The sequence below is a fragment of the Anolis carolinensis genome, chromosome X (assembly GCF_035594765.1).
Source record: "Anolis carolinensis isolate JA03-04 chromosome X, rAnoCar3.1.pri, whole genome shotgun sequence".
In the NCBI taxonomy this organism is placed as follows: domain Eukaryota; kingdom Metazoa; phylum Chordata; class Lepidosauria; order Squamata; family Dactyloidae; genus Anolis; species Anolis carolinensis.
Window position 1 is genome coordinate 9263136 of NC_085847.1, and position 20262 is coordinate 9283397.

A 20262-nucleotide genomic window follows, 5' to 3' on the forward strand; every position below is an offset into this window, starting at 1 on the left:
AACTGCTTTGTGGGAACTGTGGCTAGAGCGGAAACGACCTTTGGGGACTGCATGAGGTCTATGTTTGAGTTGGGATGTCAACAATGGTCCCCAAAAGTGTCGACTGGAACACAGCTACTCATTATTTGCACTCCTGTATCCATGCCTTTGGGATCCAGCAATGTCAGTGCAGAATTTAGCAGCTAGGAGGAGGAATTTAGGTTCCTGAGAGTCGGCCACCAGTTTCTACAAGCATGTTTCTAGTCCTCTTGATTATTCTTGGGGGGGGGGAGGGCTTTGCAGTACCTCCTGTGTCCTGAGGATGAGTTCTAGTGGCATTCTAGCACACCCGAGTTCAACAAAGGCGGTTTAAGATTTGAGAGCAGCCTAGGGAATCAGTATACAAAAATGACTGGGCTGAAAGAAAATTTACTAGTGTGCGGAGCTGGTTTTACCTAAGTTTTGTAGAAGAGGGAGCTCTTTGTGGGCCAAGCATAGAAATACAGGCCTAATCTGTTTGAGCAAACCAATATAAGATGTGCCATCTATCCAATGGAAACCCCAGATAGGTTTCGGTCATCACACAATATTTGCACTATGCATGGTGAAAAGGGGTCTTATGCTATGTCCCTTGTTGGGCTCTAGAGGTTGAGGAACTGCAACTCCCATCCACACTTACCATTGGCTATCCTAGCTAGGGCTACTGGGATGTCAAGTGCAATGTCTAGAGGGCTGCACATTGCTCCTCCTGCGTTAATATGACGCTTTAACGCTTTGACACAATGTCTTCCCACCCGTATTTTAATGTGAAGCCTAAAAGAGTTCTAGAATAGTTGTTCTCTGTCTCCAGTCTGCCAGATGTTTGGACTTCCAACCCCCAGAAACCCATAGCTAACAGTCAGTGTTTCAGGGATTTGAATCTCAAAACACTGAAAGCCACTGTTCTAGACAACTTTGTGACATTTTTATTAGTCCGGATAAAGGTGGTTGGGGTCGAAGCTGCGTGGCAGATGACAAAAAGTCTGGGAAGACAAGCTTTTTCTTTAATGGAAGAAATGGAAGATAGCAATTTGCCTTACTGCCCATCCAAACACACATCCTTATAGCTTAGGACTATCTAATGTGAGTGGCATCAAGCTTTCAAAGCCAAACGCTCCGAGAGTTTGATTCCTTTTAACAGAAGAAGTCCATCTCTTCAAGATAAGACGCAGCAACATAAGATGCATCACACCTTAAGTAGAAGAACAATAAATTTGGCCACCGGGAAACAACTTTTTGCACCTGCTTTTCTGCATTTAAAAAAAGGGTTTCGGTTCAGGCTGCCCTGTCCTGCAGCATCAGGCTCTCATCCCAAGAGGAAAACCTTCAAAACAAATGGCAGTTCTTTTTTTCCCCCCAGCCAGCACAAAGCAGCAGCAGCTCAAAGTTGCAAAGCAGGGCTCACTCAGGACACGTTGCAAGTGGCCCCTTGTACCCAGTTTAAGGTGCACACACACTGCCCAAAATGGGCCACGCACATTTGGCACCCGAGGCAGAAAAGCCCAGGAAAACTCCGCAAAAGAAAGGGCAGTTTTCCTCGAATGGCAAAATGAGACTGCAAAAGGGGTCGCTGAAAACCGGAGGGGCTGTACCAACTCTGGGAAAAGCTGTTACAAGTTGTGCTTGGGAAAAGGCAACTCTCAAAAGTATCGCCAATGACAAGCCAGTGGCCGTGTTCTGGGAGTTGTAGTCCAAGAAAGGAGCTCTTCCACACTTTAGAGGACCAGCAGGCCATCCATGCCCGCTCTCTTCCAACGTAAAGCGGTATTCTTTGCCCTCGCCAAATTGTACAGAAGCCTTTCCGGAAGACGGTAGCGTAAGTGCGGAGGTGAAAAACCTCCGAAAAAGAGGGCCCTGCAAACTGCCCTGAGAAAATACTAAAGGGAGATGAACTATGCACCAAAGCCCTCTCAGGAACAGCCTGATAAGAAGCTGGATTTTCCCAAGGCTATGGAGGCCCAATGGGGCACCCCTTGAGAGGCTGCCTGGGATCCAGAGAAGATCCGAACCAAGCACAACGACAGAAATCTGAAAAGCTTTGCGTTCCAAAAGCGCCAAAGAGATCACACTCTCCGTGAAAAAGGGAAAACGCCAGGATGGGAAAGAGCTCGTTTTTAAAAGGTTAGCATGGATTTCAGCCGTTTAGTGTTTGTTAATATAATCATAGAATCCAGAGCAAAATGCGAGGCACTGTCGCCTTGTCAATCGTGTTTGTAGGCACTATAAATAACAAACCAAAAATAAAATAAACACAGTTCTCACCCATCTGGGGGGGGGGGGTGATCCCATTCCAGTCCGCTCCATTTCCAGCCCGCTCCATTTCCAGCGTGGGCTTAACAAGAGATAAGGAGTTAAGATCGTCGTCCAGAAAAGTCCTTCTCCAGAAACTGGGCAAGCAGCGTCCAAGGGGATCAACCGGACAGGAGTCAAACTCTTCTGCAATGGCATCCGTCTCTTCTTTTTGGTTAAAGGAAACTTGTTAAGCAATGTTAACACAGCGGTCCAAACTCATGGCAAATAATCTAGCAAAGTGACTACAGCAGAGGAGACAAAGCCATTGCTAGAGAGACTGGGATCTAGTTTTCAGAGTGCAGTCCCCCGAAGGAAATGTTAAGGACTCCGCTGTGGCCACTCGGTTCAAACGAAGCCCCGTAGCCAACGGAATAAGGCAAAGGAATGGGGTGGGGAGTACAGTTTCCGTGTTTCAATGGGCCATCACCACCACTAGCTCCCAAGTCACAGGTGTTGCAGGGCCTCCAGGCCTTGTTCAGTGTAGACGTCGTCTTTGTTTGAGTCGGCCCATTCGCCAAAGGAGCCCTGGAAGGAGGCATTTCTCTGCGCGGCTGGCATCCGCTTCTTGTCGCGGGAGAAGAAACTAAACCTTACAAAACAAATGGGAAAAGGGGATGAGATACTGTACAGACCTCGAGGTTTAGAGCAGCGAGAGCTGACTGTTTCGATCAACACGCCAAGAAAATGCATGACCAAATGCTAAAAGGGCAGACCAAATCGGACTGTTTCCGGTTAGACTCGCTTATTTAGCAACCAGCTCTGTGAACCCCGAGAAGGCTACGGCTATTATGTTCTCACTAGCTGTTTGTAAGGAATTGCTTCCTATTTCTAGGGATAATAATAACAACAACAACAACTACACTAACCTAAAAGTGAGCAACCACAGAGGGCAGTTCAAACTCCAATTATAATTATTGCTGCTGACTGCATCGAGGAAAGGGCAGCTTCGATATGAAAACCACAGAAAAAAATACAAGTCCAATTTTTAATTACACCAAATGAGTGCATCCTCACTTCTCTTTCAGAGTTTGAGACCAATTTGAACCTAATCATAAAATGACATATAATGCGATGCCAACATTTGAGGTTTTGTCAGTACTACATGAAGCACGGAACCTGATGCAAATTAAATAATGTAATTTTTTTAAAAAACCTTTGCAATTTGTCAGTAGGCAGGCACACAAAAAGCAGGGTTACACTGCATCAATGATTAATATGCTTATATATAGCAGAAGCCACCAATTGGCTCTTCTTTGTCTCAAAAGCACATATACACACAGCCCTCTGTAACCGGCAGAGCATTCCTGACATTATGGCAATGTTAAAACACATTTAAACTCTTGTTAACTGTGTAAGAGCTAGTGCGTCTCAATTGGGCTAGCTTGTAGAATATAACACAATAGACAATGGAGCCTGAGATGAGAAATTGTGGGCTAAGGTGAGGCCAAAAAAGGCAGAAGGAATGGGCAAAGTGTAACTAGAATCAGCTTACTGAACTGAGAGCTGTTCAATAGGGGAACTCTCTGCACTGGAGTCTGGTGGAAGCTTTTAAACAGAGGCTAGATGGCCATCTGTCAGGGGGATTTTGATTGTGCTTTTCCTGCATGGCAGAATGGGGTTGGACTGGATGGCGCATGGGATCGGTTCCAACTCTATTATTCTATGTATGACCAAATATTTGCTTATAAAAGTCTAACTGAAGTTAGTGGCCCAGAGGAGTACCAAATCAAGACAAAAGTACGGAACACGGATATCTTGGAAATTAAGTGGGCACAGCATGCAGCAAAGGAGCATTCTGATTGGCCACATTTTCTTTCCTTTTTTTTTTAAAAAAAGGAAATGTTTATGATCCCACAAGTCAGCCAATGAGAATACAACCAGGGTTAAAGTGAGGAACAGCAGCGTGTCATGCGCAAACTCGGGGACCCCAAACTCCGCCGTCACCCATTGCAAAAGGAACATTTCCTACAAGGGACATAAGTCTTCTTATTGGCTGCAATGTGGGATCATCGGGGATCAGTCCGGCAGCTACCATGGGCATTATAGCTGTAAAGATCCTGGTTGGGGAAAGGACAGACACACAGACACAAAAGATAGGAGACTTCAGTCAGACATGGAAGGTATTCAGATATACAGGGAAGGGCAAGGAAGGAAGTCGGAAAAGTCAAACAAACAATGTGGAAGTTAAGTGTGGAGTATTTCACACAGGAATACCATCTTTCTTCGAATGTACGATTTTTTTCCCCACCGTATAAGCATCACCACACTTTCTGTCCCTGTGAGAATTGGATTTTGGAAACTGAAGGGAGCACCTGAATTGCATTCTAGGGCAAGTGTGGGCAAAGCACAGCTCTGGGGTGGGCAGCTGGCCTCCCAAGTTGTTTTTGTGGATCCACCTCCAGACTCTCCAGAGATCACACCGCCTTTCCCCGAAGCCTCCGGGAGCAGTGATTCACCTTTCCAAGCACTTACAGAACCCTCTGTGCAGTTTACAAAAACATTCTAAGGGTTCTGTGAAAAATATTTTTAAAAAGACCATGCCTAAGTATGGCAATCTTCTTGAAAGTCAATGCTCCTCTGATAGACGTATAGCTGCCAGCCGCCAGAAAGGCTATCTGAGCAATGCTCCCTGCTGTGTCCATTTATCCATGCGAATAGGGCTTTTCAGTTCAGGATTGTACAAAAAAACTACGTTGGATGCTGTTCCACATCGGCACATTCAATGGCCTAATTTTAAAACTATCTGAACTATCAAAATGAAACCATTTCATTGATCACTCCAGGTGTGAATCCAATGTTTTCCCATGTTTTATTTATTTATTTATTTATTTGTGACATTTATATCCCTCCCTTCTCACCCCAAAGGGGACTCAGGGCTGTTTACAAGTTATATGTACATACAATATATTATATTATTAGCATAGCACAATATAAGCATTACATATTACTATATTGTACTATACAACTATATTGCAATATTATTAGTAATATTATAAGTAATATATAATATATATTATATGTTATAGCCAATAACTATCAATCCAAGGCCCCAAATGATTGTATCAAATGTCCTTGGAGAACTGTTTATCTCTGGAGTTTTTTCCCCAGAGTATTATTATTATTATTAGCAACATTTATATCCCACCCTTCTCACCCCAAAGGGGACTCAGGGCAGCTTACAAGTTATATGTATACACAGTAAATTATATTATTAGCATAGCACAATATAAGCACTATATATTACTATATTGTACTATACCACTATAATGCAATATTATTAGCAATATTACATGTAACGTATAATATACAATTATAATAGTGCATTATTATATTTTATTACATTATATTATTATCAATATTATTTGTATATGCAATATATTATTAGTATAGTATGATATACTTTGGCTTAGAAATGGAGATGAGCACCAACCCCCAGAGTCAGACATGACTGGACTTAATGTCAGGGGAAACCTTTACCTTTTACTATGATATTATTATTAAAAGTAGTCTTTTCTTCCTATTGGTGTTGTGGCTGCCATTCTGATCACTGCACCACCTTGTTGCATACCTCAAGGTGTTAATTCAGGATACAACGGAGATCACCCAAGCACTTTTCCTCCCTGCTCCTGAGCTAAACACAGCTCCGAGACATTCCCGACCGAGTTACTGCCGGGAGCTGCTATTATTAGCGTGGAAAACAGCACACACAGTTATTATTATTCTCCCCTGGCTTGCCACAGCTCTACAGCCGGCCAGTTGCATCACTCATCCCGCGACGCACACACGGGCTTTTGTCTCTCTCCTCTTTAAGGCCAGCAACAAATGAGCGAGACAGCCTTTCAAACAAAAAGCTGCTTTCTGCTCGCTGTATAAAACGACACAGAGGAGCGCTGGCCTTTTTTAAAAAAGCAAACAAACAAATCCTGCTCAAACGTTGATGTTTCTTAATTTTCTTCCCACTTTCAAGCCACCTCTGATTCACCAATGCCATCACTGTACCATGCCAGTCTCACATAGGCAACAGTGTGGAGAGAGGCACTGCCAGCAGACAAATAGCTTGTTGTCCCCTCCAATGCGGAATCACTGCTGCTAACTGACTCAAAGCCATGGGTTCAAATGACAGGGAAGGAGATTCCACCTGAACATTAGGAAGAACTTCCTGACTGTAAGAAAAGCTGTTCAACAGTGGAACTCTCTGCTTTGGAGTCTGGTGGAAACTCCTTCCTTGGAGGCTTTTCAATAGAGGATGGATGGCCATCTGTCGGGGTGGCTTTGATTGTGCTTTCCGAGAAAATATAGTTTGAGATGAAGTTACAACATGAATATTTTTTCCTGAGATGCTCTTAATTTTGCAGTTTTTCCCCTGGTGCCATCACTACAGTTTCAAGTGAAAAAAAAATAGATAACTTACAGCCGTTTGATTCCAGATTCTTGCTGGATGGTTGGTTTGGAATTCATGATGGTCGTCGGCTGGGCAGATCTCGTGTCCTCGTCGGCTTCGTCGCTTTAAAAAAAAGGCCACACACAAGTTACATATCACATTATCTCACATAGAGATCACTTTCTCTCAACGGCACTGGGCAATATCAACATAGGAGCTAGTATGAAAGTCCATGATAGGATAAGAATCTGAAAGTTTGCTTGAGCCTTCTCTGGCCATGTGGGAACTTCCACATATATGTATTCACGCATGTGTATCTTGCCTTTCTACCAGTGCTGAACCCCAAACAACATAGGAAATAAATTAAAACAATACAGCTAAAAACCAGTAAGTTTAAAAACATATAATAGCAAATTAAAACCATTTAAATTGTGGAACCTTCTTGTGTTAATGGGAAATTTGTGATGGCTGAACTTGGCCTAGAACGGCAACAAACAGAAGTCGAAAAAAAGTCACACCTCTTATAATACAGAAGCTCCTCTTGCAGCAAAAATACTTTTGATTTCAGTTCGTTTCTCTCATGCAAGACATCCCGCAGCTCTTGCAACGTAAACCTGGGCCGGTTGGGATCTTTCAAGTCCATGGCCAGCTTCTCTGATTCCAAAATATAGTCGTCATTATTTGGTTCTTCCACCTGGAGGACCGAGGAGAAGCCTGAGTTGACACTTTGGTTCGGCTCTAAGTTACATTAGCATTGAAAGGTTTCATATAAGAAAAGCAAGAGGAGCCCAAAGCATTCTGTACAATTCAAATTTGATTTCTTAAGGATGCCTTCCTTCAGCATCCTTAAGAAAGACATGATATAAGCCTCCTTTTTCCAATAGTATATTCATGTCCGGGTTTAAAAACAGTTGACTACTTAACTGTCTACTTGACAGCTGAAACGAACAGTGCAAACATGTATTGGTTATTTATAGCACATATAGTCTGCTCTGTAGCTGGAAAGGCTCTCGAGCAGCTTATATAGGACTTTTGCAAGATCAAATCCCTCCCCATCCCACACATTTCTCTGCCCATGCTGGAAACAGGACATTCCATACATATGCCTGTTTGGTTATCCATTCCTTTTGGAATTAAAAGCTCTGTTCTCCTTGTTATTCAGAGTTTGGAAACCATTTTTAGAGACCAGAACTCTGAGAATTCCTCAGCTAGCAGGAAATACTTCTACCAATCACCTTAGACCTCTCTCTCTCTGTCTGGCCTGCCTTGCCTCTCTGTCTGGCCTGCCCCGTGTTATGAATAATATAATAATAATAACTTTATTTTTGTATCTCCCCAAAGGGACTCAGGGTGGCTTACATGGGGCCAAGCCTGGATAATTACAATAGAACAGAGGTCCCCAAACTTTTAAAACTGGGGGCCAGTTCACGATCCCTCAGACCGTTGGAGGGCCGGACTATAGTTGGCCACCGAGCAATAATAACAACAACAACAACAACAACAACAACAACAACAATAATATATTTAGCCCAACCCTCTTCTCGCTTTGTGCACCAAAAGCACAAGCAAAGCACCCCTGACAGATGCCACCCAGCCTCAATGTTAATAATAACAACAATAATAATAATAATAATAATAATAATAATAATAATAATAATAATAATAAAGAGGGTTGGAAGAGACCCCTTGGGCCATTTAGCCCAACCCCATTCTGCCTTTGTGCTATGGGGGCCGGATAGATGGCTTTGATGGGCTGCATGTGGCCCGGGGGCCGTAGTTTGGGGACCCCTGCAATAGAAGATACAATAGAGGGAGCACAGCTATGTACACTGCCTTATGTTCATTGCCTATGGGATAAAAATGTTAACTAATATATAAATAATGTCGATTATGCCGAAGAATCAAATGGAGGGCTTTTTAAAATGTACAGGCACCAATGTTCAGGTCTCTTTTTTAGAGCAAGAAAGTAAAACACAAATAATAACAAAATAATAATAATAATAATAATAATAATAATAATGAATTTTAATAATAATAATGATGATGATGATGAATTTAATAATAATAATAATAATAATAATAATAATAATATGATGATGATGATGATGATGATGATGATGATGATGATGTTTGGCCAACCTGGATTTCTTCTCCATTTTGGCTAGGCTCCCCCTGCAGTTTCTCTCGCAGCTTCCCCAGCTCGGCCCGCAGTGCTCCCATCTCCTGCTCCTTGGTCTGAAGGTATGCCTCCAACTCCACTTTCTGCTCAATGAGGGCTTTCCCTTGAGCCTCCACAACCGTGATGCGGTGGCGCAGGTCATGATTGATCTTCATCAGCCTGTTTTGCTGCTGTTGGAGCTGCCAGAGCATGAAAGGAAAGGAGCAACGTATTTAAAAATGCAATTAAATTAAATGCGAAGCTTATTAAAACAGAACCAAGTTTGTTTGTTTTGTTATTTAAAAATCAGATGATCACAAACTGCTGGATAAGCAATTAAATGCCCAATGATTCACTGAATCCACACCTCAAGGAATAATCTTCAAATGGACTCAAATCTTAAACACTTACAGCTTCTACGTCCTCATTTTTAAGCCCGAGCTCTCGGTCCTTTGCTCTGATTTCATCTCGTTGTTTGTCTACCACCTCCTTCAGCTTTTTCATCACTTGCCGTTCCCTCTCTGACATTCCTGTTATGAAAAAGACGAGAGAAAGAGAGAGAGAAGGGGGAATGACATGGAAAGGGCATGCCTGGTTAGAACCCGAAACCAACACATTCCACTTTAAGGCAGTTCCATTTGTGATCTATGAATTCATTTTATACCAAAGCTTGTTTGCTTCCCACCCCCAAGAGTGACACAAAAATGGCACTCCACTCACTTAAAAAAAATATTTAAATCGTAACAGGAAAAAAATCCATTTTCAAATGGTCTGCTTTTGATCAGCCCTCTTGATCCCACTTTGGTTGCTTGTTTTGCAACTTACACCACGGACACAATAACATTGGGAAAGTATTATTTCTTGTCTCCAACCAGGGATTTCACATAAGGAAAAACAATCTCCACAGTAACACCATTATGAAGTTCTGGTGTTACTACACAAATAAGCCAACACATGACAAAGAAGGAGCCAAACCTGAAGCCGCCAGTTGTGTCGGGGAGGGAGGATTCATCACCTTGCACAACAACGTTTCTCTCTTCCTCAGTTTTTAACTCAGGCGGATTTGTGGGGAAAGGAAAGCTTCTCTGGCCAGGTGGGGAAGGGAAAGTGATGCCTTCTCCCACTCAGAAAACACCTGCCTTGATCCAAGCCCTGGAGGCCCAGGAAATGCTCAGCACACAACGTTTCGGCACACAACGTGGGAAATCTCGAGCGCTCCAGTTTGACTTGTTTGCTCTCTTGCCTCCCTTACAACACTCTTCAATTTGATTTTTTTTCTGTTCCTGGCTTGACAGTGTTATTCCCATTTAATTGTGCGGTGCTTACTTTGAAAGTAGCTGTTCTATTCCAAAAACTTTGTTTGTGTGGCTGCCACAAACTAGATTGAGACTCAACGAGCTATTCATTGCAAAACTAGAGCAAAAAGTGCTGCAGGATGTCCCTCCTGCAAAAAGTTTAATAAACTTCACCCATGTTTTTATGATCAAAGGTATTAGGAAATGACATTTATAACCCAGGAGCAAAAACTGTGTTGCAGTATATAGTGTTATGCTTCATTTAAGACCATTCTTGAAACCAACTTGACCATATACTTTTATTGTTACCGTACATACCGGTACTAATATATGCCTAGCTTAATAATAATCTGTCCTCTAAGATCCAATTTTGATATTTATGATCCAGATATTCCTTTGAACCCCACTTAATAGGACCTTGGGGCACTATCCCTTGCCTGGGAGGTGTCTCAGCCATGGGTCCTCCTGTTCTTTGACCTCCCTTTGTACATTTAGATTTATGCCAGCATACATTTGACTGAACCACACTGGAGCCTTGGCAGTTTCTGCCAGTCTCCTGATTCAGCATTTGTCGTAAAGTTAATTGTAGGACTCTCACCTCAGAGCTGCTTTGAAGACTTCATAGGACAAGTTTGACTACTTCTGCCTTTAAATCCAGAGAGGAGCTACTAAATCATTTCAGTGTTGTCATTTTTCCATCCTCCAACTATTAAACATTTTCTGGTGCTTTCTCATTTTAAACAACATTTTTATATGATAAAGGTGGTGTAGAAATCACTGGTTGGCCTCCTTACTTACAATACTATGGGCCCTTCCAGACAGACCCGACACCCCAGAAGACAAAGGATAACAAGCCCTGTCTGTTTGGCTTTGGAGACTATTCAGACTGTATTGCTGTATTTATACCCAATCGTGTCACCCTCCCATGGAGGAAAAATTACAAGAAGGAAAAAACGGGTTCAGTCTGAGCCTTAAGGCAGCTCATGCATCCTCCTTCCAAATGGCCTGAGACACTGCATCGACTAATTGGGTCTTCCTTGTCGAAGGCTGAGAGAACAAAAGGAAGGAGACTTTGCCAGGAGAAAAGGACAAACCGGTAACTGCTGGGCATGTTCCATTCCACTCCTCCGCACCACCCAGGGGACTTAAATCCCGACAAAGTAAGTGCTACACCCACTACTTAAGAAGAAAGTTATTTTCATCGGAAATCAGAGTTAGACAAAGTGAATAACTGAAACTGTTGGATAATAGGGAGGCCCTATTATCCCTTCCAGCAAGCCCCCAGCTTGGAGAGACCCGCTGCTGCCTAGAAAAACAGCCGTTTTTCTAGGCAGCAACACGCAGGGGGTCTCTCCAAGCGCCAGGTGCTTGCCGGGAGGGAAAAGTCTGTGCCAGTCATGTCTCATTCCTCTTGGCAAGCACCCAGCTTGGAGAGGCCCGCTGTGCATTGTCGCCTAGAAAAACAGCAATACGCAGCAGGCCTCTCCAAGCGCCGGGCACCCGCCGGGAGGGGCGAGATGCCAGCGCGTCGGATAATACGGTGTGTCAGATAAGCAGAAGTCAGATAACCGGAACTCTACTGTACTCCAAAAATTGTTCTCACGCACAGCTGAGATAGTGGCACCTTTCCTCTGGTGGTTCAATGCGCACATGCACAACATTGTATATAATTACCTCCAGGTGATGTTTATAAGGCATATGAAACATCAGTGAATGTCATGTTCAGACGTGGATTCGATGTCTGAGATATTTCATGATATAGACAAATGCAGGTATTCCAAAATAAACCTGCAACACTTCTGACCCCATTCATTTCAAATACGGGATTTTCACCCTGTATGTTGGATTACAATGCCTAAAACTCCCCCAGTGGTCATGCTGGATGAGCGGGTGCTTCTGAGAGCTGAAGGTCAGGAAATAATGTTTCCAAGCTCAACAAGTTTCTACTATACCAGACTATAAATGGTAAGCAAGCTCTTTGGGACAAAGACTTTGCTCTTTTTGTCTTACTGCGCAGTATGCACTGCTGAAGATTAGTGCCAAAGACATAGTTGTGACATCACCGACCAGTCCACTTGCCTTCATGCTTCTGGAGCTCTTCTTCGGAGAAATTCACATCCTTGTGAGAGAGGTTGGTCATCAGTTGCTTGTTCTCCTCTTGGAGCTGAGCAATTTGCGTCAGGAGATCTTGGGCTTCCCCTCGCCAGACATCCTCCACCAGCTCCAGTTCCTAAAGGATCAGAGGAGCGCATGTTATCTCAGGCAGAACTTGGAAGCGCTATTCATTTTCCTTCACAACTCCCATCATCTCTCAGACTCCATCTCTGGAGGCTGTAGTCGAAAATAACTTTTCCAGGGTTTAATCGATGACGTCCGCTTAGAAAAACACATGATGCACCCAACCTCGCTGAAGCTCAGCAAGTTCAGATCAGGCCAGGGCATGGATGGAAAGCCATCTCTGTGGCTCACAACAAAAGAAAAGGAGCTATCAGTGCAGCAATAAATAAATACGAAAGTTTCTTGGACAAAGAAAGATGGCTCATACCAACTCCTAGTTTAGGATTGTCGCATTAGTACTGAGCAAACAGATCTACTCAGAGTCTGGAGAAGTTACTTTGGTAACTCAAGATTATTTAAATACTAGTATCTCTCATTATTAATTGATATTATTACTACTTTAGTAGTTATAAGTCTACTGTTGTTGTTTGCATTGCTTGATTTGTTTGTCTTTGTTGACTATAATATTGAATGCTTGCCTTCTTTGTATGTAAACCCCTGAGCCCCTTTGGGAAGAGAGGGTGGTCTATAAATAAAGATATTATTATTATTATTATTATTGGAGCCCCCAATGGCGCAATGGGTGCCGGCAGACTGCTGACTTAAAGGTTGGGTTGCTGACCTGAAGGCTGTTGGTTCAAATCCAATCCAGGGAGAGCGCGGATGAGCTCCCTCTGTCAGCTCCATGTGGGGACATGAGAGAAGCCTCCCACAAGGATGGTAAAAACATCAAACATCTGGGCAATGTCCCCTGGGCAACGTCCTTGCAGATGGCCTATTCTCTCACACCAGCAGTGACTTGCAGCTTCTCAAGTTGCTATGACACGAAGTATATTTATTATTATAGCTACTATAAGCAGCAGGGGATGAGTAAAGCCAGGGAATGAGCCACTTTGGGTGGGCATAGTGCAGTCTTGAACTGGATGATAGGTGGTGAGGACTGCCAAATTCCTCATCGGCCGTTGCTCCTGTGTCTTTTAACAACAGCTTCTGATACAGAGATCAGCAGACCCCTGGTTTTCCTTCTGTAAGAGGAAAAAGCTCAACGTGTGACTATCTGCTACTATCCAGGCAACGTTTTTCTTTCTCTCACCCCCTCGCCCCCACTTTCATCAGACGCAAAGAGAGCAGGATGTCAATTTTCGCGACAATTGTTCTGGCTGTTGGACAACGGAAGTGGCCTCAAGACTCAGGGATTCGGGTGGAGTGATTACCCAGTCCAGAGCGTCACATTCCGATTTCTAGGAGCACAGGAATCCTAATGTTATTCCGCCTTGCTCTGGAGCAGCCAATGCTCACCCCCACCCCCCCTGCATCCCCTGGAGATGACAACTCAGCTATTGTTACATCACTCACAGATTCTGGGCAGAAAGAAAGAGAAGTGAGTCAAAAGCTCATGACTTTAGCTTTTTGCGACTCTTTTAACAGGCAACCCAATCGGAGGATGATGTCAGTTCAGAGTGTGACTCTGCCAGGAGAAAGAGACACAGAGGACAAAAAGACAACTCTCTTCCTTTGTCCTTTCTCGCGACAGTGCTGGGACTACCAAGGAGTTCAATGTCAAGGGGTTCACCCACATATAGGCCAATTTCACAAGAATCAAGATGTAGGGGAATGGGAGCGTTCTGGGGATTGTTGTCCTTGAAAGCCGACTTTCTTGGAAGTCTTTCCTGGGAGGCCAATTCGGAGCAAAGAGGCCCAGGAGGAGGCTGTTCCAGTCCCTTCTATTCTTGCTTCTGTTTATTTACCTAGCCGGCACCATGTGGGAGAGAATTACCGTATATCCTCATGTGTAAGTCAACTTCATGTATAAGTTGAGGGCCCCATGAATAAGTCAGGGGTCATTCCAAAGCCCCAATGACAACACAAGAGGCCAGATGCCCTTAGCTGTTGCCACTGCCCTTTTCCACGGCCTCAATGCTATAGGATCCTGGAGGCTGTAGTTTTGCAAGTTCTTTAGCCTTCTCTGCCCAAGAACCAACCAAACTACAACTCCCAGGATCCAGGCAGAGGAGGCTTGAGACCTTGCGAAACTAGAATTCCCAGGATTTGTCAGCATTGAGTCAGGGGCAGTTCAAGTGGAGTCAAACCACATTCATTTCACAGTGGAGATGCACCCATAGAGGAGCATGTTGGGGTGCCGGCGATTGGCATTATTAAGAATCAATAATAATCAGTAAGTAATAATTAACAGTCAGGATATGTATACTTATATATAATATCATAATATCTAATAATAATATTGTAACATCATAATACTACATAACATATTTAATATAACACAACACATCACATATCATAATATATCATGATACAGTAGAGTCTCACTTATCCAACATAAAGGGGCCGGCAGAACGTTGGATAAGTGAATATGTTTGGATAATAAGGACAGATTAAGGAAAAGCCTATTAAACATCAAATTAGGTTATGATTTTACAAATTAAGCACCAAAACATCATGTTATACAACAAATTTGACAGAAAAAGTAGTTCAATACACAGTAATGCTATGTAGTAATTACGGTATTTACGAATTTAGCACCAAAATATCACGATATATTGAAAACATTGACTATAAAAATCCAGAACGTTGGATAAGTGAGACTCTACTATATATGGTTTTATTGTTGATATTTGTATATTTGAAGTTGTCATGTTTGTGATGGCGAGCCGCTTTGAGTCTCCGTATGGGAGAATGCAGCATATACATAAATAAATAAAATTAATGGTTAATTAATTAGTATAATTACGTGATAAAGGATGAATTATTCCTTGATAAATTAGCAGTAATTAATTAATTAACGATTATCAATTAATTATACCAATTAATGGATATTAATAATTACTAGTTTTAATAAATAATAATTAATTATTAATAACTGATTGATAATTAGTATTTTAATACATTAATAATTAATGCATCGTCAATTAATAATCTATTAATATTTAATACACTTGCTGAAGCCTGAGGCGCGGCGGACCGACCTTCTGGTGCTTGCGCTCCTTCTCGATGCGGTCGGCGCGCTCGAGGCGGAGGCGGTCGAGCTCGAGGCGCAGCTCCTGGAGCTCGGGAGGGACGTGCTCGCGCCCGACCAGGGCCTCCAGCAGCTCCAGCACCCGCACCACCGGCGGCATGAGCCGGGCCAGCGCCTCCCCGCCGTGCTGGTCGCCCAGACGCTCGAACTCCTGGCCCACGGCCGAGGCGATGTCGTAGACGTCCATCACCGTCAGCTCCGAGGCCTCCTTGGCCAGCGCCGGAGAGGCCCGCCAGCCCGCCATCGTCCCTTCCCCGGGCCAGGCCCGCATCGAGCGGCGCGCACACGCCGACAGCCCCGCCGCCGCCGCCTCTTCGCCCGAGCCCGCCTCCGGAGGAGGGACGGAAGGAGGGGCAGGCCCGGCTCCGGCGTCGAAGGAAACGGCACGTCGCCTCAGATCCGGCCTCCTTCCCTCCGCACTCCAGCAGAGAAAGAAAGGGAAAAAACACCCCCAGCATCACTCTAGAGCAGGCCTGGGCCAACTTGGGCCTTCCCCTCAGGTGTTTTGGACTTCAACTCCCACAATTCCTCACGGCCCCAGGCCCCTTCCTTTCCCCCCTCAGCCGCTTAGCTGTTTTTACAAATCTCTCTCTAAAAAAGTCAAAGTATGTATGTCGATTTATTATATTAATTTATTATATTATATTATTATATTAACACACCTGAGGGTGCAGTTTGACACTACAGTAGAGTCTCACTTATCCAAGACTCGCTTATCCAAGGTTCTGGATTATCCAAGGCATTTTTGTAGTCAATGTTTTCAATATATCGTGATATTTTGGTGCTAAATTCGTAAATACAGTAATTACAATATAACATTACTGCGTATTGAACTACTTTTTCTGTCAAATTTGTTGTCTAACATGATGTTTTGATGCTTAATCTGTAAAACCATAACCTAATTTGATGTTTAATAGGCTTTTCCTTAATCCCTCCTTATTATCCAAGATATTCGCTTATCCAAGCTTCTGCTGGCCCGTTTAGCTTGGATACGTGAGACTCTACTGTATGTCGATTTATTATATTAATTTATTATATTATATGATATTATATTATTATATTAACATACCTGAGGGTGCATCTACACTGCAGTTTGACACTACAGTAGAGTCTCACTTATCCTAGACTCACTTATCCAAGGTTCTGGATTATCCAAGGCATTTTTGTAGTCAATGTTTTCAATATGTCGTGATATTTTGGTGCTAAATTCGTAAATACAGTAATTACTACATAACATGACTGTGTATTGAACTGCTTTTTCTGTCAAATTTGTTGTATAACGTGATGTTTTGGTGCTTAATGTGCAAAATCATAATGTAACTTTATGTTTAATAAGCTTTTCCTTAATCCCTCCTTATTATCTAAGATATTCGCTTGTCCAAGGTTCTGCCAGCCCATTTATCTTGAATAAGCAAGACTCTACTGTATATTATTATATTATATTATTATCTTAACATACCTGAAGGTGCATCTACACTGCAGTTTGACACGACTGCTATGGGGTCATTGCCGCCATAGTTTTACAAGTCTTTTGTTGAAGCCTGACCAAAGTACAGTAGAGTCTCACTTATCCAAGGTTCTGGATTATCCAAAGCATTTTTGTAGTCAATGTTTTCAATATATCATGATATGTTGGTGCTAAATTAGTAAATACAGTAATTACAACATAACATTACTGCATATTGAACAACTTTTCTGTCAAATTTGTTGTATAACATGATGTTTTGGTGCTTAATTAGTAAAATCATAACCTAATTTGATGTTTAATAGGCTTTTCCTTAATCCCTCCTTATTATCCAAGATATTTGCTTATCCAAGGTTCCACTGGCCCCTTTAGCTCGGATAAGTGAGACTCTACTGTACATCTCCCTGGACTCCATAGCACTGAGCCATAGCAGGGAAGGTGGTGCCAAACCACATTATTTCTACAGTGTAGCTGCACCCTGAAGGAACAGGACCAAGCAGAGTATTCTGTGAGCAGGAAAACACTGTGCTTATGCTGGAATATCGTGGAGGATCCTCTTGTGCCGGACCATGAACAGCAGATGAATTGTCTGGCCGCAACTTTAAGATGAATATACTTGTTGGTTTTCAAAATATCCTTCAGGCTTTTTTGAGATTTTGTTGTGCTTTGGTTTTTGTATTTTTTAAAAAATTCCTTACATCTGGAAGGGCTGGGTTGAAATCCCTGCTTCCTTTTTTTTTTTTTGGATTCATAGACAAAATTTGTATCCTGTGATGCTTGAAGAAACAAGCATGAGGGAAGCACAATAAATCACAGTGTTCCTGGGTGACCTCGGGTGTGTTTTTTTAGTTACTGGAAGAGACAAAGCGGCCTATTTGTGTTGCCTATTGAGCCGTTCATTCAGAGATTCTTAGGATTGCTCTCGGCTATAGACAGAGGAAGTTGGGTTGTTTCACTTACCCATGACGGACCAGGCTAGAAGACACATAAGATCCTGTTTTTACAAATGAGTCGATCATTGCAATCCTTGGGCCTGAATTCTATTATTTATATTTATTTATTAATTAGTGACATTTATATCCCTCCCTTCTCACCCCAAAGGGGACTCAGGGCGGCTTACAAGTCATATGTACATACAATATATTATATTATTCGTATAGCACAATATAAGCATTATATATTACTATATTGTACTATAACACTATATTGTAACATTATTAGTAATATTACATGTAATATAATATACCATTATAATTGTGTATTATTATTATTATTATTATATTGTATTATATTATAATATAATTAATATTATATGCATATACAATATATTATATTATTAGTATAGTATAATATGATTATTATGGTGGAATGATGTCTTCCTGCCCCCTTCTTCATTCTAAATAATTCTTTGTGGACTCACAGTTAGTGTGAATCAAAACAGCTCAGTGCTCAAGATGCTAACAAAGTCTGTCCAGAGCCGAGTAAAACAAACCATTAGAAGGGGAGTTACCACTTCATCACATGTATTAAATTCCACCGAGTCATACACTTCAGATGCGGTAACTTAATGCTATTTCATAAAAGTAGGTTGTTTCCACAATGGGGACATTTTTTTTTCGTGTCAGGAGAAACTTGAGAAACTGCAAGTCGCTTCTGGTGTGAGAGAATTGGCTGTCTGCGAGGATGTTGCTCAGAGGATGCCCAGATGTTTTGATGATGATATGTTTGATCTGTTTCTAGTTGATAACTTGTGTTTTAATTGTATTTTATGATAGGACAATCCTTCTCTATCTAGCACCCTCTGGCGGCCTTTGCACGGATAATGGAACAGTAACAAATAGGACTAGGACGCCCTCCGATGCTTTGATGGAAATAGGAAACACTTTATTTATTTATTTATTTATTTATTTATACTTTTATATTCTGCCCTTCTCACCGCAAAGGGGACTCAGGGCGGAGCACAACATATATACGGCAAGCACTCCATGCCGAGACATAAAATAATTATAAATATACACAAACATTAAAATCAGTTCTGGTACTTTAAAACCGGCGGTTAGGAATTGTGGGAGTTGAAGTCCAAAACACCTGGAGGGACCAAGTTTGCCCATGCCTGGTCAATAATAATAACAATAACGTTATTCTTATACCCCTCCTCATCTCCCCGAAAGGACTCAGGGCGGCTTACATGGGGATCAAGCCCTGAAAACACAATGATACATAGCATAAAATTACATTCCAACATTAAGACATAAAATATATAAAACATCGAACATCATACTTCAATAGAAGAACCCTCCACTTTATGTGACTATGGAGCTGAACAAACAACTCAGCATCTGGGTAGTGAGTTTTCTGGGCTGTATGCTCCAGAAGCATTCTCTTCTGACGTTTCGCCCACATCTATGGCAGGCAACCTTAGAGGTTGAGGGGGTCTGTTGGAAACTATGTAAGGGCCATTCCACGCAGTCATATAACCCAGAATATCGAGGCAGAAAAACCCACAGTATCTGCTTTGAACTGGAATATCTGAGTCCACACTGCTATATAATCCAGTTCAAAGCAGATAATATGGGATTTTGTTCAGCTGTGTGGAAGTTCATATATCTGTGGAATATCCAGGGTGGGGGAAAAAACTCAGCATCTGTATACTTGCCCACCATGCACAGAAGAACCGTTTCAAAATACAGACAATGCAGTCACTGTTGCCTGTTCTGATCTAAATCTATTTAGCTGCTTGTGATGATATCAGTTTTATACATATAGTAGAGTCTCACTTATCCAACATTCACTTATGCAACATTCTGGATTGTCCAACGCAGTCGACCTTTCAGTAGTCAATGTTTTTGTAGTCAATCTTTTCAATACATTGGTGCTAAATTCGTAAGTACATTAGAGTCCCACTTATCCAAGACTCGCTTATCCAAGGTTCTGGATTATCCAACGCATTTTTGTAGTCAATGTTTTCAATACATCGTGATATTTTGGTGCTAAATTCGTAAATAAAGTAATTACAACATAACATTACTGCGTATTGAACTACTTTTTTGGTCAAATTTGTTGTATAACATGATGTTTTGGTGCTTAATTTGTAAAATCATAACCTAATTTGATGTTCAATAGGCTTTTCCTTCATCCCTCCTTATTATCCAAGATATTCGCTTATCCAAGCTTCTGCTGCCCCCTTTAGCTTGGATAAGTGAGACTCTACTGTACAGTAATTACTACATAACATTGCTGCGTATTGAACTACTTTTTCTGTCAAATGTGTTGTCTAACATGATGTTTTGGCACTTAATTTGTAAAATCATAACCTAATTGCCTGGTTATGTTGCCTGGGTT

General features: G+C 42.1%; 1 protein-coding gene across 3 annotated transcripts; it reads right to left on the reverse strand.

Annotated features, from left to right (window-relative positions):
- Positions 1 to 252: 252 nt before the first annotated feature.
- Positions 253 to 15905, reverse strand: rilpl1 (Rab interacting lysosomal protein like 1). 3 transcript variants are annotated; one of them, XM_062958666.1, is made up of 8 exons: positions 15406 to 15873; positions 12224 to 12374; positions 9261 to 9379; positions 8831 to 9049; positions 7210 to 7385; positions 6722 to 6814; positions 4280 to 4367; positions 2757 to 2899 (listed from the first exon to the last, which is right to left on the reverse strand). In XM_062958666.1, the coding sequence occupies exons 1-8, from the start codon at positions 15724 to 15726 to the stop codon at positions 2894 to 2896; spliced, it is 1173 nt and encodes a 390-aa protein (XP_062814736.1). In that variant the 5' UTR covers positions 15727 to 15873; the 3' UTR covers positions 2757 to 2893. The 3 variants fall into 3 exon arrangements, with proteins under 3 accessions (XP_062814738.1, XP_062814737.1, XP_062814736.1); XM_062958668.1 differs by lacking the exon at positions 4280 to 4367 and having other exon boundaries at positions 253 to 2899; positions 15406 to 15905; XM_062958667.1 differs by lacking the exons at positions 4280 to 4367; positions 15406 to 15873 and adding an exon at positions 13636 to 13656 and having other exon boundaries at positions 253 to 2899.
- Between the last annotated feature and the right edge of the window lie 4357 nt (positions 15906 to 20262).

Excerpts from the sequence above, each read along its gene's own strand:
- rilpl1 (XM_062958668.1), bottom strand. The coding sequence starts at position 15,726 with ATGCGGGCCTGGCCCGGGGAAGGGACGATGGCGGGCTGGCGGGCCTCT. Across the intron at positions 9,380-12,223 it reads AGAGCTCCAGAAGCATGAAG|GAATGTCAGAGAGGGAACGG; the intron begins GCAAGTGGACTG and ends TTTTCATAACAG. Across the intron at positions 6,815-7,209 it reads GAGCTTCTGTATTATAAGAG|CGACGAAGCCGACGAGGACA; the intron begins GTGTGACTTTTT and ends TTTTTTTTAAAG.